At 45.5% G+C, this 13,247-nt stretch overlaps 2 protein-coding genes across 6 annotated transcripts; one reads left to right on the top strand and one right to left on the bottom strand.

The window, feature by feature from the left end:
* The first annotated feature begins 374 nt into the window (after positions 1–374).
* LOC108027038 (probable peptidyl-tRNA hydrolase 2) lies at positions 375–1,887 on the top strand. The gene is made up of 2 exons (XM_017098238.3): positions 375–662; positions 1,261–1,887. The coding sequence occupies exons 1-2, from the start codon at positions 471–473 to the stop codon at positions 1,630–1,632; spliced, it is 564 nt and encodes a 187-aa protein (XP_016953727.1). The 5' UTR covers positions 375–470; the 3' UTR covers positions 1,633–1,887.
* Positions 1,888–2,024: 137 nt separating this feature from the next.
* Positions 2,025–12,130, bottom strand: LOC108027254 (transcription initiation factor TFIID subunit 1). Of its 5 annotated transcripts, none has more exons than XM_017098609.3 (16): positions 11,850–12,130; positions 11,200–11,507; positions 10,625–10,759; positions 10,360–10,571; positions 9,627–10,255; positions 9,187–9,567; positions 8,418–9,135; positions 8,089–8,361; positions 7,715–7,936; positions 5,737–7,624; positions 5,530–5,672; positions 5,141–5,471; positions 4,227–4,325; positions 3,686–3,880; positions 3,216–3,311; positions 2,025–3,092 (listed from the first exon to the last, which is right to left on the bottom strand). In XM_017098609.3, the coding sequence occupies exons 1-16, from the start codon at positions 12,032–12,034 to the stop codon at positions 2,470–2,472; spliced, it is 6,438 nt and encodes a 2,145-aa protein (XP_016954098.1). In that variant the 5' UTR covers positions 12,035–12,130; the 3' UTR covers positions 2,025–2,469. The 5 variants fall into 5 exon arrangements, with proteins under 5 accessions (XP_016954098.1, XP_016954099.1, XP_016954100.1 ...); XM_017098610.3 differs by having other exon boundaries at positions 5,533–5,672; XM_017098611.3 differs by lacking the exon at positions 3,216–3,311.
* Positions 12,131–13,247: the final 1,117 nt, after the last annotated feature.

The raw sequence follows: 13,247 nt of genomic DNA, 5'->3' as shown, positions 1-13,247 counted from the left end.
TTTCAGCTTTTTAAAAGACAAACAAAATGAAAATACAAAATTTAAAAATATATTATATATTCTGATTATATATTCTAATTATAAATTAACCGATCTACCATCGATTATGTCAAATAAAAAATTGTCTCAAAGTTTTAACGTTTTATATATGTATGATATATTTCTGTAATAAAGAAAATTACACTTTTAATTTTAACAAGAAATTAAGTTTGGACACAATAAAGTTAGCCATTTGCGGACATAGGTATACATTTTTTATTGTACTCTCCCCTTCTTAATTTATTTAAAAAATCCTAAAGTGGAAGAATGTCCTTTCCGTGGGCAGCTATCGCAACTAACAACTAGAAGTGTCACCTCCATTAGTAAGACCGTTTCGAAATCCGCACTTGGTGTGACCGCACCCGGAAACGTGAAGTGAGCGCCATCGGTTGCGTTTTCTCGCGAAATATATAGGAAATAAACGGATCGACATGGGCGACAAGCTGCTGGACTCGACGCAGATCATCAATGGCCTGGCTGTGATGCTGTCCTTCTTCGTGGGCTACCGATACGCCCTGAAGCGGGGCGACGCCAAGGACTCGGCCTCCGACGAGGGAGCGGCGGCCCCATCTTTGGCCGGATCCTCAGTGCCCAGTGCTTCCGAGGCTCCTGTGTCGGACAAGGTGAGAAAGAAACCCTTCTGGAGGTCATGTGAGGGAGTCCAGAGACTTCACCTATCGGCACACTTGGTACCTGGTACTTTTCACAGCTACCACAAATGCAACAATACGCACCTACACTGACGGCCACAAGAATAGCAGTGCGAACACAAATTCAGCTGGTGTTTTTTAGATTTGAGGATGTTAATTCATATTTTAATGACCTCGGTAAAATCCCTGTTAAATCATAGTTTAAGTATCAGAGTTTTCGAAGGTAATTGTGAGTTCATTAAACTGTCTAAATGTGCTTTCAAAGATTGAAATAGTAATAATTTGTAATCAAATAAGACTTTCAGACAAATCAGACTTTCAATTGGTATAGGCTTTTCCCATTTCTCAACGTCTGAAGTTCAAAAATTTTTTGTACTAACTTTTTTTCTCACATTTTCATTTCAAATTTCCGAATTACGTTAGGAGAAACTTAAACATAAATGGAATTTAAATCTCCAACAAAGGCTCTTGATATTTTCTGCTTTTTTTATATTGTTTTTTTGTTCAATCACCATTTAGTGATTTTAATTTACGGATTATTAACGGATGTATTATTTATCCCTTTACTTAGGGCTACGGTGGCTTCAACGAGAACTTCAAGATGGTCCTTGTGGTGCGCAACGACCTCAAGATGGGCAAGGGCAAGATTGCCGCCCAGTGCGGCCACGGAGCAGTGGGCGCCTATCAGAGGGCGGTGGTCAGGACGCCACGGCTGTTACGGGCGTGGGAAAACTGCGGATGCGCCAAAATCGCCGTGCGCGTTGAGAGCGAGGCGGAGCTGATGGCCATTAAGAAGGCAGCCGAGCGCCAGCAGCTGAACACGTGCCTCATACGCGACGCCGGTCGCACCCAGATCGAGGCGAACTCCAAGACTGTGCTGGCCGTGGGTCCAGCGGCTGCCGTGGACATCGACCGGGTCACCGGCCACCTGAAGCTGCTGTAAGATCCGCACTGCGGGAACTCTTGAAGGCCATGAGGCATCACTAACTCGCCCAAGTGCAACCCGAAAATTCTCAAAGCAATAGGGCGCAGGGGTAGAGCGGTGGAGGAGGCTGGAGATGGCGTAATGCCCCGTTGAGGACGACAACTGTGACATGCAAGTTAAGCTAAGATTTACGTTATCACGTTAACTGTGAACTGAGCTATTAAAAATTAAACGATTGGCAGTCCAACCTAGAACTGCAAAGCTCCTAAACAATTGGTTTTCTGTGGGGGTTCAGTGTTCCAATAACTGCATTAAGCCAGCTACAAGCTTGGGATACCTTGTTGATTCCAATACACAGCAGTCTGTAAAAACATCTTGTGTCTAAACCTTGAGGAAATAAAGGGAAAAACTTGTTTCGTGCCTCCAATGGCAATTTCTATTCTTTATATATAAAAGTTTACCGTGGAAATAACCTTTTTTTCAACATTTTAAAAAAGTAATATAACGTTTCATACAAATTATAGAAACTTTAAATTTACATGTTGAATTAAAGGGAGAATATATATTGCTCGACCTTGAAGTTAAAAATAACATATTTTAGTTCTTACACCTATATTAATACTATACCCTAGGAAAGTCAAATGATGATAGTAGTTATTTGAAAAATATGGAGTTATAATTTTTGCGGCTGTAAGGAAGAACTAGCTGTTTACATTTTTTCGAAGGACATTAGAGAAATTATATAAGTTTTAATGGATTTCCAAGTCAAGCTTAATGAACATGTAAACACAAATTGGCAAACAACGAACAAAAAGGTATTTTTTTGGTTCTTACAACTAATAAGATGTTTAATCACTAGAAGGTCCAGGCATAATCATTGTCTCCTTGCGGCGTCTGCTGCTGCTGCAGTTCTTCTGGTTGCAGTGGGGGCATCTGCTGCTGCATCACTTGGTGTTGCAACTGCTCCATTCCCTGCACTTGCTGGAAGTCCAGCTGCGGTGGTTGCTGATAGTCTAAGTTTGTGGGCTCGTTGGACGAATCCACGAGGTAGATCTGCGACTGCGATTGCGGTTGCTGTCCCATCTGCTGCTGATGCTGCAAGGCGTAGTCTCCGTCGTCGAATACCTCCTTTTTGATTCGCACTCGGGAACCATCGTCCTCCTCGTCGCTCTCCGAAATGTCTAGATCATCGTCGATGCCCATGCCATTGTTTATCGTAGTGGCAGGCATTTCAGACGGCATTTGCAAGGCCAATGAATCATCCTCCTGGGACGGAAGACCCATTCCCATAGCCGAAGCCCCAGTGGCACTTGTGCTGGCTTCAGGGGTGTTGTAAGCTCCATTATCATCTTGAGCATTGGACAGGAAATTGGTAAAGGCGCCCTGCAAGCTGCTGGGCTCGCCGAGATTCTGGCGAGGCTTGTGCATGGCCAGGAAGTCGGAGGGATCGTAGTTGGGGTCCACATCCATGGACTCGTCTGAAATAGTTGGAAGTTTCTGATCAGCAAGAGAGTATTTCATGACCAAAGGGAACAGGGATGGGGGGTAGGGACATGGACATCTAGGGCACAACACAAACACTCATAAGGGATAATAAAGACCTTGCTGCTGTTGAGCATAGTAGCCAGCGCCCACGCTACTCAATTGCACCATTGCTTCGGCCACCTGCTGGCTGTCATCTTCGCCGATTGGCTCCTCTGCTCAGGCGATTTAAGTGAAATCAGAAACAGAAACAAAATCCAAACAAAGTAAGCGTTCGAAAGGGTTTTAGATTAGTATTTAAATTTGAAATAGGTACCAAAACCGTAAAAATATTATTTCTCAGAAAGGTTAGTTTTAAATTTAGAATTTACAAAAGTAGTAATAATAATTTTGTGGTAAATAAATGAAAGTTCAATTTTGTAACACCGCGTAATTTGCAAACATCCCAGTATAGTATTTAGTTGTTAAATAAATTTTGAGGAATTAAACAGTAATCACCGCGGTTGCAAATTGTATAGGTATCAACAAATTATTCGATCCTCTCAGAGAACTATCCGAAATAAGAAGGCCCTTGGCCGGATACACCCACCTGCCATTTGCTGGGCCTCGAGGTCAATCTCCGTCTTAATGTTTTTGGGATCGAACATGCTATCCAAGCCTTCGGCAGGTGCGTGGATGCGTTCGCCCTGATCCAAAATGCTGGCCGCATTGTTCTCGTCCTCGGAGACCTCTTGGAAGTCCTCCTCCTCGTCATCATCCTCGTCATCCGTCGAGCATTGCAGGTCTAATTAAAAGCAAATAAATTATTAGGAAAGTTCCAATATGGGTCGGCGAATTGTGCATTACCAACAATTGAAACAGAACGCATGTTTAATTTAAAGTGCTCAAAAAGGCAAAATCAAATTCTAATTTAAGAAATCATGCCGAAATGTAACTACTTAGTTGTGTGTTTGGGGTTAGCACTATTGTTAGTCATCTAAAATCCAAACGGAAAATGAGGTGCGTGTGAGAAAGCAGTGGAGGTGTCAATAAAATTTTGGGTTTCATGTGTAATAAAAAATTATTGCAGGTGAATATTTTTGTGGAGGCCCGATGACTTTGTTCCGTCCAGTCGGCGAAAAGAGGCTTACCTTCATCCAGGAAGTAAGCTTGCGCCTGACTCATGTTTGAGGCAAGGCTGTCCTTCCTCGGACGCCCCCGACCACGCTTAACCGTATTGTGGGATTTGACTAGAAAAAGGTAAAAGTTTTTGCAGTTCGTGGGTGACAACAGTATCAAGGTTTTCGGTATTTTTCATTTGCTTGTGTGTATGGCTATCCCTAACTGAGATACTCTTTTAGCGATTTCGTTTAGTCAGAAGTAAACTAGAAGTAAATTGAAGAGCAGGAATGCTCTTTCCTTTGGAAGCTATATAAGATACAGTCATCCGATCGGTCAGCTTCTTTAACCTGATCGTGGTTTACATTTAAGTTACGTTATGCATACCACGGTGATTACTGGCAATACTACGTGTGACTCTAAAACACATTTTTGCTAAAATGCCTTAATGCGGCGTATCCTGCTAATGTACATATAAAGTATCGATTTTTACACTTTATAACAACGTAATTCAAATGCTAAATAGTCAGAAATAGTGAAATTGAAAGTTTCCTGGGTTTACTGGGTTTACATATATTCAAATTCATGCATGGCGATGATGCCCATTTCCGGAATATCTACATGATATTAAATAAATATCATCCATTTAGAAGATCAGTTTTACTACGCTTAAATAGTTGGGGATTAGTATAAGCATAAGAATCCGTTTGGATCCGTGTCAACCATAACCAAAGATTTGCAATATGCAAATTTTGTACATATTTCTTATAGTTTACTGATTTCTAAATGTAGGAGGAAGCGTGATCAATACCAATTGTTCTTAAGAAGACCAGGAGAGAGAGAGTAAATGTCGAGATGTGTATGTATGAAATTGAAGAGATAGTGCCGCAGACCCTGTACCGATCAGGCGAATAGAAAATGAGTTAAGTGACCCTAGCCCACTTACCCTCCTGTACGGGATCGCGCTGCTTGCGGGGTCTTCCCCTTCCGCGCTTCACCTCACCAGGACCGGGGGCGGCAGACTTCCGCGCTGCCGGCGCGGTATGAGACGTGCTTATCTCAGCGCCCATGCTGCGGTGGATGGAATTCGATGAGGACGCGTGCACCCCATGGCCCTCCACATCGATGTAGTCGTCCCCGGGAGAGCTGGCTCGGCTGCCGCGGTCAAAGTTGTAGTCATCATTGCCCCAGGCTTCCTCGAACTCTGGCGCATTCTCCCTAGCACGCTCCTGCGTCTTGGATATGTTATTCTCCAACTGGGCACAGTGCTCCGCGAACTAGTGTGGAACAAAGGACAAGATGAACTAACGGTCTCTGAGGCAATAGGAAACATACCACCTCTAACTGGGTTTGCGCGTAATTCAGTATCTTCTTGGCAAACTTGGTGTAGCGGGTATCGCTGCCATTGTATTGTTCACAGTTGGTGGCAATTAACTCGACGTCAGCCAGATACTCGGCTCGACTGTGATAGCGATGACCTGTATTAATAGTTGGAATTAGTAAAGAGCAGTTAAATAATATGGAATATTCCCGACGACTCACTTTCAATGTTCTTGCCAATAGTCTCGAGGTCCATGGGTCGTTTGATGACCGTGTAGTAGTCTTTAACCTGTTTTTTGTTGACCGGCTTGAGGAAAGGCCAGCTTTCGGTCATTTGTTTAATCTGCGTGTGCAGCTTGTCGAAGATAAAGGAAAGAGCCACTTGATCGTCGTCGTCCAGGAGCGGGTTTATGGCCTTTTCGAGGCGCATAAGCTTATCCTCTCGCTCGGCGAGCAGCTCAAAGCAGCTGCTGAACATGCGCTGGGCGGCCAAAGTGTAGGCACTTTGTTGTCCGTTGTAGATGATCGAGTTGTCTACGATCTGCTTGAGATCTTCTAGAAACATCTCGCGACTTGTGTAGCGCCTCTGACGAATGTACTCCCGCATCGTCTGCAGATCCATGGGCTTGGTAACCACGCGGTAGTAGTCTGGCACTTTCTTAGCATTGACCGGGAAAAGGAATGGTGTTACATCCGGCATGGAACGCAATTCGTTGTGGATGATCTCCAGGATGGAGGACAGCACCACCACAGGATCTGTGCGCCTTCGGTTGGCCGTCTTATTGTGCCGCTGAAGGTAGTCGCAGTGGAGATCGCCACCCACTCTGCGTTTCTTTTTGCCCATCGCATCTCTGGGAACTTTCAGTGTGAGACCCGAGCTGGAGCCACTGCGTCGCTTGCCATCGTCGCCAACATGCCGTTTGAGCACCTTGCTGCTTAGCGTCACCTTTGTTCCATCGACATTCACCAGATCGTCGTCATCCATGGCCATCTCCTTTTCGCTCTGCTCGTCCATATCGTCGGCCAGAGAGGGATTAGACTGGGACAAACTGCTTTGCATACCCGTGTACAAAGGACAGGCCTTGTTCGTGCGCATGTGACCAACCTGCCCACAGGCGCCGCACTTGAGCTTCAGGTCCGGCTTCAGCTTGAACTTCTTGCGTGAAGGACTGACCTCCTTATACCCACTATCACGCTCTTTGTGGGAGTGGCCGCCCGAGCTCTTGGGATCGCCCAAGGAAGTGGGCATGCCACCTGGCTGCAGCTTTTGGTTTTGGGCCAGTTGCGCTAGACGTTCGCGCTCCTGGTTGCGCTTAATGCGGCGCAACTGCTCTTGGATGCGCCTCTTCTCGCGCTTCATCTCCTCCTTCTGCTGCTCGTCTAGCGTGGCAAACTGCTTGATAAACTGTTCATCCTTAGTGGTGCGGATCTTGATGTAGGCATCGATAACCGGCTGCCGCCGCACAGTCTCCACTCGGGTGTACTCCTTGCCATCGTTTCCTCTAAAGGTACGCGTGATGCGAAGAATGCGACCTTGATTGCTGGTGGCCAGCAACTGCTGGCCGGCCTCTTCCTTACCCTTAGCTCCCTTAACGCCTCCACTGCCACTTGGCCCGCCGTGCTCTTCGTCCAGCTGGCGAAGCAACTCCTGGCGCTCAAGCTCTTCGCGTTCTCTCGACAGCTGCGTAGAGGTCTTCTTGTTGGACAACATGTTCTCCAGGTTCTTTCCCAGTTCTTCGAGATCAGATTCTTCGGATGCCGAGGACTCTGCCTCGTCGGTGGACAGCACCTCCGAGCTGGCAAGAACTCGATTTTGCAGATCGAAAATGCGTTGGCACTCTTCCTTATAGCGCTCCTGGTGCTCAGCGATGGAGAACCGATTGCCGCGGGAGAACTTATCCATTCCCTCCTCACCGGCCTTGGCTTTCTCCGTGGACAAGGTGCGCACCACGTCAATAACCTCCCAGCGAGAAAGCTTTTTGATCTCCTCCTCAGGCACCTTAAATTGTCGTAGGAGCTCCTTTGCACGCTGCAGTGGCAATCGACGCAAATCTGCATCAGTTCCGGTAACTGACCGCTTTGGCTGCGACTCCTGTTCCTCCTTGGTTTGCTGTATAATAAAATGTTGACATTAATTTAGATAAGATAACTTATTTTATAATTCTAAAACAGGTGTTAATTGTTAATTAATTTATGTTACCGTGGGCTTATTTGGCACTCGAACGTAGGAGAATCCTTCACCACAACCCGTAGGATCAGCCGGACCACTCAGCTGCAGCAAACACTTTCCACGCATGGCCTGGATATACGCGCGAGTCGTGTTCCAGGGAGCAACCTTCACTTCGTCGTCCAGTTTCAGTTGAGCCTCCTCGTCGTCATCTTCCTGGGGTGCGAACAAAAACTTTTCCCCATAGCCAGCATCCTAAAAGCAGAGAAAAATATTTTATAATTACTTAAATTGACCATAATTAGCACATGTATCAAAAATCAAAGTCATTTTTTATAATCGCTACCGAATGAAGAAGCGAGAGACAAAATGTGAATTTTAAATAAATAAAACATCAAATTACTTACCTTTAATCGCTGCTCGGCCGCGATCATGCTGAAGTAGGCACAGCACTGCTCAGGTGAGACCATTGCACGGATTTCCTCCTCAGAGGGGAGTCGGAACTCCGGCTTGATAACCCACCAATTGGAGTCCATGCCCGTGCGCTTAAAGTCGGCGCACTGCTTTAGCCGTTTGCGGATGCTGCTCTCGGAATGGGCGGGAAACGCTTGTTTTATGTCGTCCATCCGGATGCGGCGAGGATTATCGCGACTCTTCCAGAACAATCGGTAGATGAACACCTGACAAAACAAAACAATTAAAACATGTAAAAAACAAATTACATTTTATCACTTACCTGAAGAAAGTCGCGAGTAAAGTTGTTAGCGCGCTTGGAGTTCGGACCCGGTACTTCGTACAGCGGACACTCCTGTCCCACTGTGAAGATGGAGTTCACCGATCGGATCCAGTAGCTGTTCCGAGTGCGAATAACGAGGAAATCGTTATGCGCCATCTTATGTGGATAAATGGGCGCCCGGTACATGTTGTTTTCAATCGCCTGGATGCACTGGCCAGGATGTAGGATACCCAGAAAGGGACTGGTGTGCGCAAAGGCGACCTCTCCGTAGACATAATCCTGCGGGCCGCTGTCCTTCTCTGCTTTGCGCTTGTAGTAGTTCTTGATCTTGGAGCACATGCCCACCTGGTTCATTAGAGGCGGGTGCTCCTCACAGAACTCGGCCAAAATGATGTCTCCGTCCCTGCCGCTCAGATCCTCTGGGTTTCGCATAAAGAAGACGTCTCCACCACCAGAAGCAATGCGCTCCACCTCGCGCTGTTTGGCCTTCTTTGCGATGGTCTTTAGCAGTGGGAAGACGGGATGTGGTGCCACCTGGGCCATCGGACCGTGCGAGTATTTCTTGAGTGGAGGGCGATGGAAAGAGCGTAGCTTCATCGGCCCCATGTGCGTAGGCACGAAGGGAGCCCGCAGCTCTACCACCGGAGTCGAGTGCTGAATGAGGTTTCCGCCACCCACCTTAAGGCGCAGTGTCGGTTCTGTCTTGGGTGTATAGTACCTACAGGATCGACCATTAGATTCCGCATAGGTAAAATCTGTGGAGACTTACGTGTCATTAGATATGTTAAAGGGGTCGCGGTCTGGACTTTTCGGTGGCGGCGGTGGCGTGTCCTCAGCCAGCACATTGATTACGCCCGCCTTGCCCAACAGAATTTTGGACTTCTTCACGTGGGGATGCGGTATTTTAATCTTTGGCGGAGGACCCGTGCTCTTGTTGATCTTAGAGGGATCGATGTCGTCGGGTATTCCCAAGATGATGTTCTCGTCGTTCGGATCTAAAGTGAGTACCTTCGGCTTGGGCACCTTGCTCATTTGCTGTGCATCCCATATCACCTCGTCCTCCCACTTGTGGTATATTAGCTCCTCGTTCTCCACCGGAAACAGGCTGTACCAGGTATCATCAGGTGCCTCCGCTGGCTTTGCTTGAGCACTGAAATTTGGATGAATATTATTGCAATATACCGGTCTAATATAAAGACGATAAATTACTTTTGCTGTGCCTTTTTGCTGGATGCCGCCGAGCCCTTGGAACTACCACTGCTGTTTCCCACCGGCAGCGACGTTTTTCCCGGCTGACTGAAGGCTCCAGCTGTTCTCGATCCGCTGGAAGGCAGCCATCCAGCTGCATTTGTCTTTGAGTTCAGCTTTTGTAGCACCTTGGCCTTGATGTCGTTGCCATCCCAGACAACGTCGTCCTCCCAGTGCAGCTGTGAGACCATTAAAAAAGCGTCGTCCGCTATGCTTGGCTCCTCGGCCTCTTCGTCTGGACTGTTCACACGCCGCTCATCCTTGGTCTGTGGCTGAGATGAGGAGGTAGCCGTCTTTGTCTTGAATCCATAGTTGAAGCCCTCGCCGGAGTCAGGCACCTCCAACATGTCGTACCAAATCTGTGCTGGCCCGTAACGCCAGTCGGCCACCTTGGGCTTCTGGTCACTGTTCTCTCCGTTTTCCGGTCCCTCCGGACGCACGTCCTCGCTGTTAAAGTCGCCAAGCAGTTTGTCTTCGTCGTCAGACATGCACTCCTCCGGCGTTGGCTCCGATGCATAGTGGAGACTGAAGCCTCGCTTTCGAGGCTCCTCTGTGTCGCTGGGGGAATCGGATCCACCAGTGTTAGTTAACTGCAAGGAAGTGTTTTAAGGGGTTAGTAAATCAATTAAATAGTACTCTACTCCTAAATAATAAAACTTCTTTATAAAATGTACACTGAAATATAAGTTCCTACCTTTTGATCACGGGACTGATTGCGCTTCCTGCGGCGTTTCCGCACGTGTCGCCAGATCTGGGGCAGACTAGTGGGTTTACCCGGTCCAAAGAGACGCGAGAATCGTAAAACCTTTTGGGGGCGAAAGTCGGGAAAGAGCTCGCGCACATCCACGTTCTGGTATTTGGAGGGCAGAATGTCGGCCAGAGGTGTGTCCAGTTTGCGGTCCGCATCTACCAGACAATTATTATATTAAATAACATTTGGCTTTAAAATCCCAATCTACCTTTGGCATCGGAGGACTTGGTGTCGCCGCCGGGACTGGAGCCCTCGTTTTGTTTGGCCGGCTCATCAGTGCCACTGCCAGAGCCCGATCTCATAGGAGCACTAGGTGGGGGCATCAGTTCCTTGTCATCCTTGGCTGCAAATAAAAAATGTTTAAACATTCTTTAGATATTTTTTTAATGTTTATTTTGCCAGGTCTTCTAAATCATAACTGATTGTTTTTAGCATAAAAATCCACTTTGATTAGAAATACATAGAGACTGCGATATAATCTTGAAGGCAACACCTTATAATTCCCGCAGATTTTTAAACCCAATTATATTAACAAAAAAAATGTTGTCTAGAAAAAGGTAAGGAATATTTTTTTTACTATTTTTTATTGTGGGTATTGTTGTGCAAAGTAAGTTAAAAAAAAACACAAAGTAAAATATATCTACTTTAAAACAAAAAATTGTGATTGTTCAATCAAAAAATTCAAAAGGCATATATTCCTGAAACAATATTTTCACCTATCAGTCTTCCCTAAGTCCGGAGAATGTCGCCAACAAATTCGTCTTCATTGGATTGATCACTTACTCATCTTGGCCTCCACCTTGGAAGCTGGAATGGCGTCCTCCAAGTCACCGTAGGACGTGGCATCTTCCGGGGGAGTGCGAGGACAATCCTCGGATAACTCTGTGATATCCGAGTAATCTATAGCATCGTCCTGAGCTCTTACGGCACCATCCTCCTTTTCGTCACTTTTAACGCCTGCCTTGAGGGCATCAAAGACACTCAGTCCTCCACTGGCACTAGCCTCCGGCTTTTCCTCCTCCTCGTCCTCCGACAAGGGCTCGGCCTCCTTCCGGTCGATTACTTCGAGCAGCATTGAATCGAGACCCAACCTGAATGTGGTGCATTTTGATAGCATTAGGTATATCCAAGTATGTTATAGGTCTAAATATTAAATACTAAAAATAAATTCCCTGCAACAAAGATGTCTAAAGAGTCCATTTAGAGTCGCTATCGTTTGAAGATGACCGACTTACAGATAAGCATATGTTGCAGTGTCCATAAACACCTGGAAGCAATAATAGTCTGACGTGAACTTCGGCTTTTAGCGCATGTTTTCTACACACAAATAATTAAAATATCTCCAAGTTCATACAAATAAGGCAGAATGTAAGGTACAGGAATGTACTTTTGGAAGAAGATGCCTGTTTACCGCTCCAAACATCTACACTCACTTGGACAGGGATCCGATGTTCTCCCGGAGCTCCGCATCGAACCCGGTGCCCCCGCCTCCCTCTCCTTCATCTTCTAGCAATCTGCCCTCGGAGTCGATGTTGCCGAAAAGAATGCCGGTCAAGTCCAATCCATTGCCAATCGAGCCCTCGTCGTCACTGTTGTCGGATTCCATCTCCATTTCCATCGGTCTGTAAGTCTACGCGGCTAAATTAATCTTTTTGTCAGAGCGAATTGCATTTTTTCCACTAAACACGGTTAAGTATGACCGTCGCTGGGCAACTCAAAAATACCACACACATTAATGCTATACAATGGGTATGGGTTCGGAAATTGGGAAAGTTGCTATATACAATTGGGGACAATAAAATAGTAGCGCCTTGGTAGTTCTCAAAGCTTGATGGCATTGAACGAATCGCTGTGGATGGAATTTCACATAGTGACTAAGCGCAAAGTTTACTACTCTATATAGCTGCAATCGAAATCATAGCGATCATAGCAATTAAGTTATTAAATGCAAGAGTAAATGTTGCTTAAGTCTTGAATCAGGCATATCATAAGGAATCCATTTATTTCTGAGCAGCATTCCAAGCAGTCCAAGTCTAATTGTTGAGTAGACGCCCCCTTGATAGGCAGGTTTACTAGGTCCTGAATAGCAATAGGTGTTTTAGCGAAATGCCATTGGGATTTGAAATCTCGGAATGATAAATTTCGAACAACAATTTCGAACACATACCTGTATTATATTAACCCCAATGTTTTTTTTCAACTTTTCAACTGGCTGCTCTTCTTCTTTGCCCAAATAATCATCCGCGAAAATTAAAGTGTCGAGTAATACAAAACTCTGAGAGTTTCTTGTGAGTCAGGTTAGCTTTTAACGGAATCGTATTCATCTAAATGTGGTAAATTTGTAACTTTCAAAATGAAGTTACCAGTTACCATTGTCTCGGCGATACCAATCGTTTAGGCCCACTCTAACTCCCACAAACCAATCAAAACTGTGACGGCCACAGTTTTTAAGTTAGAAAAAAATGTTAACTGAAATGTATTCAACTTATCAATACCTTTCGATTTGAGGCTTATACCACTTTATTTCACTTTTGCTCCCTAAGGTGAGTAACGGGTATCTAAAAGTCAAGGCTTTCCTTAATATAAGATTAGATTTAATAAACGCCTTGTTGTTTTATTTGTAAACACAGTGTTGAAGAACATATTGCAGGCAAGGTGGGCTTTACTAGAAAAAGTAGTTATTAAAGCTTATTTTGTCAGGTGTTCCGCAGTTTAATAAAATGATTTTTAAGCAAAAGGCACCAAGTGTTTAAAGTAGTTCAAATAAAATCCACCAGAATGCTAATACTGTTGTTATCTCCGGCTGCACCATCGCCTTATCGGTAGGACTA

Source organism: Drosophila biarmipes, chromosome 3R, assembly GCF_025231255.1.
Source record: "Drosophila biarmipes strain raj3 chromosome 3R, RU_DBia_V1.1, whole genome shotgun sequence".
NCBI classification, from domain to species: domain Eukaryota; kingdom Metazoa; phylum Arthropoda; class Insecta; order Diptera; family Drosophilidae; genus Drosophila; species Drosophila biarmipes.
Note: the sequence above shows the minus strand (reverse complement) of the source record. Positions and strands in the feature narration are given on the sequence as shown.

Bases quoted from the DNA above. Each gene is read 5' to 3' on its own strand.
- LOC108027038 (XM_017098238.3), top strand. From the start codon at position 471: ATGGGCGACAAGCTGCTGGACTCGACGCAGATCATCAATGGCCTGGCT. The intron at 663-1,260 runs GTGAGAAAGAAA...CCCTTTACTTAG, and splicing joins AGGCTCCTGTGTCGGACAAG to GGCTACGGTGGCTTCAACGA.
- LOC108027254 (XM_017098609.3), bottom strand. From the start codon at position 12,034: ATGGAAATGGAGATGGAATCCGACAACAGTGACGACGAGGGCTCGATT. The intron at 10,760-11,199 runs GTAAGTGATCAA...TTTTATTTGCAG, and splicing joins CAAGGTGGAGGCCAAGATGA to CCAAGGATGACAAGGAACTG. The intron at 3,881-4,226 runs GTAAGCCTCTTT...GCTTTTAATTAG, and splicing joins AGCTTACTTCCTGGATGAAG to ACCTGCAATGCTCGACGGAT.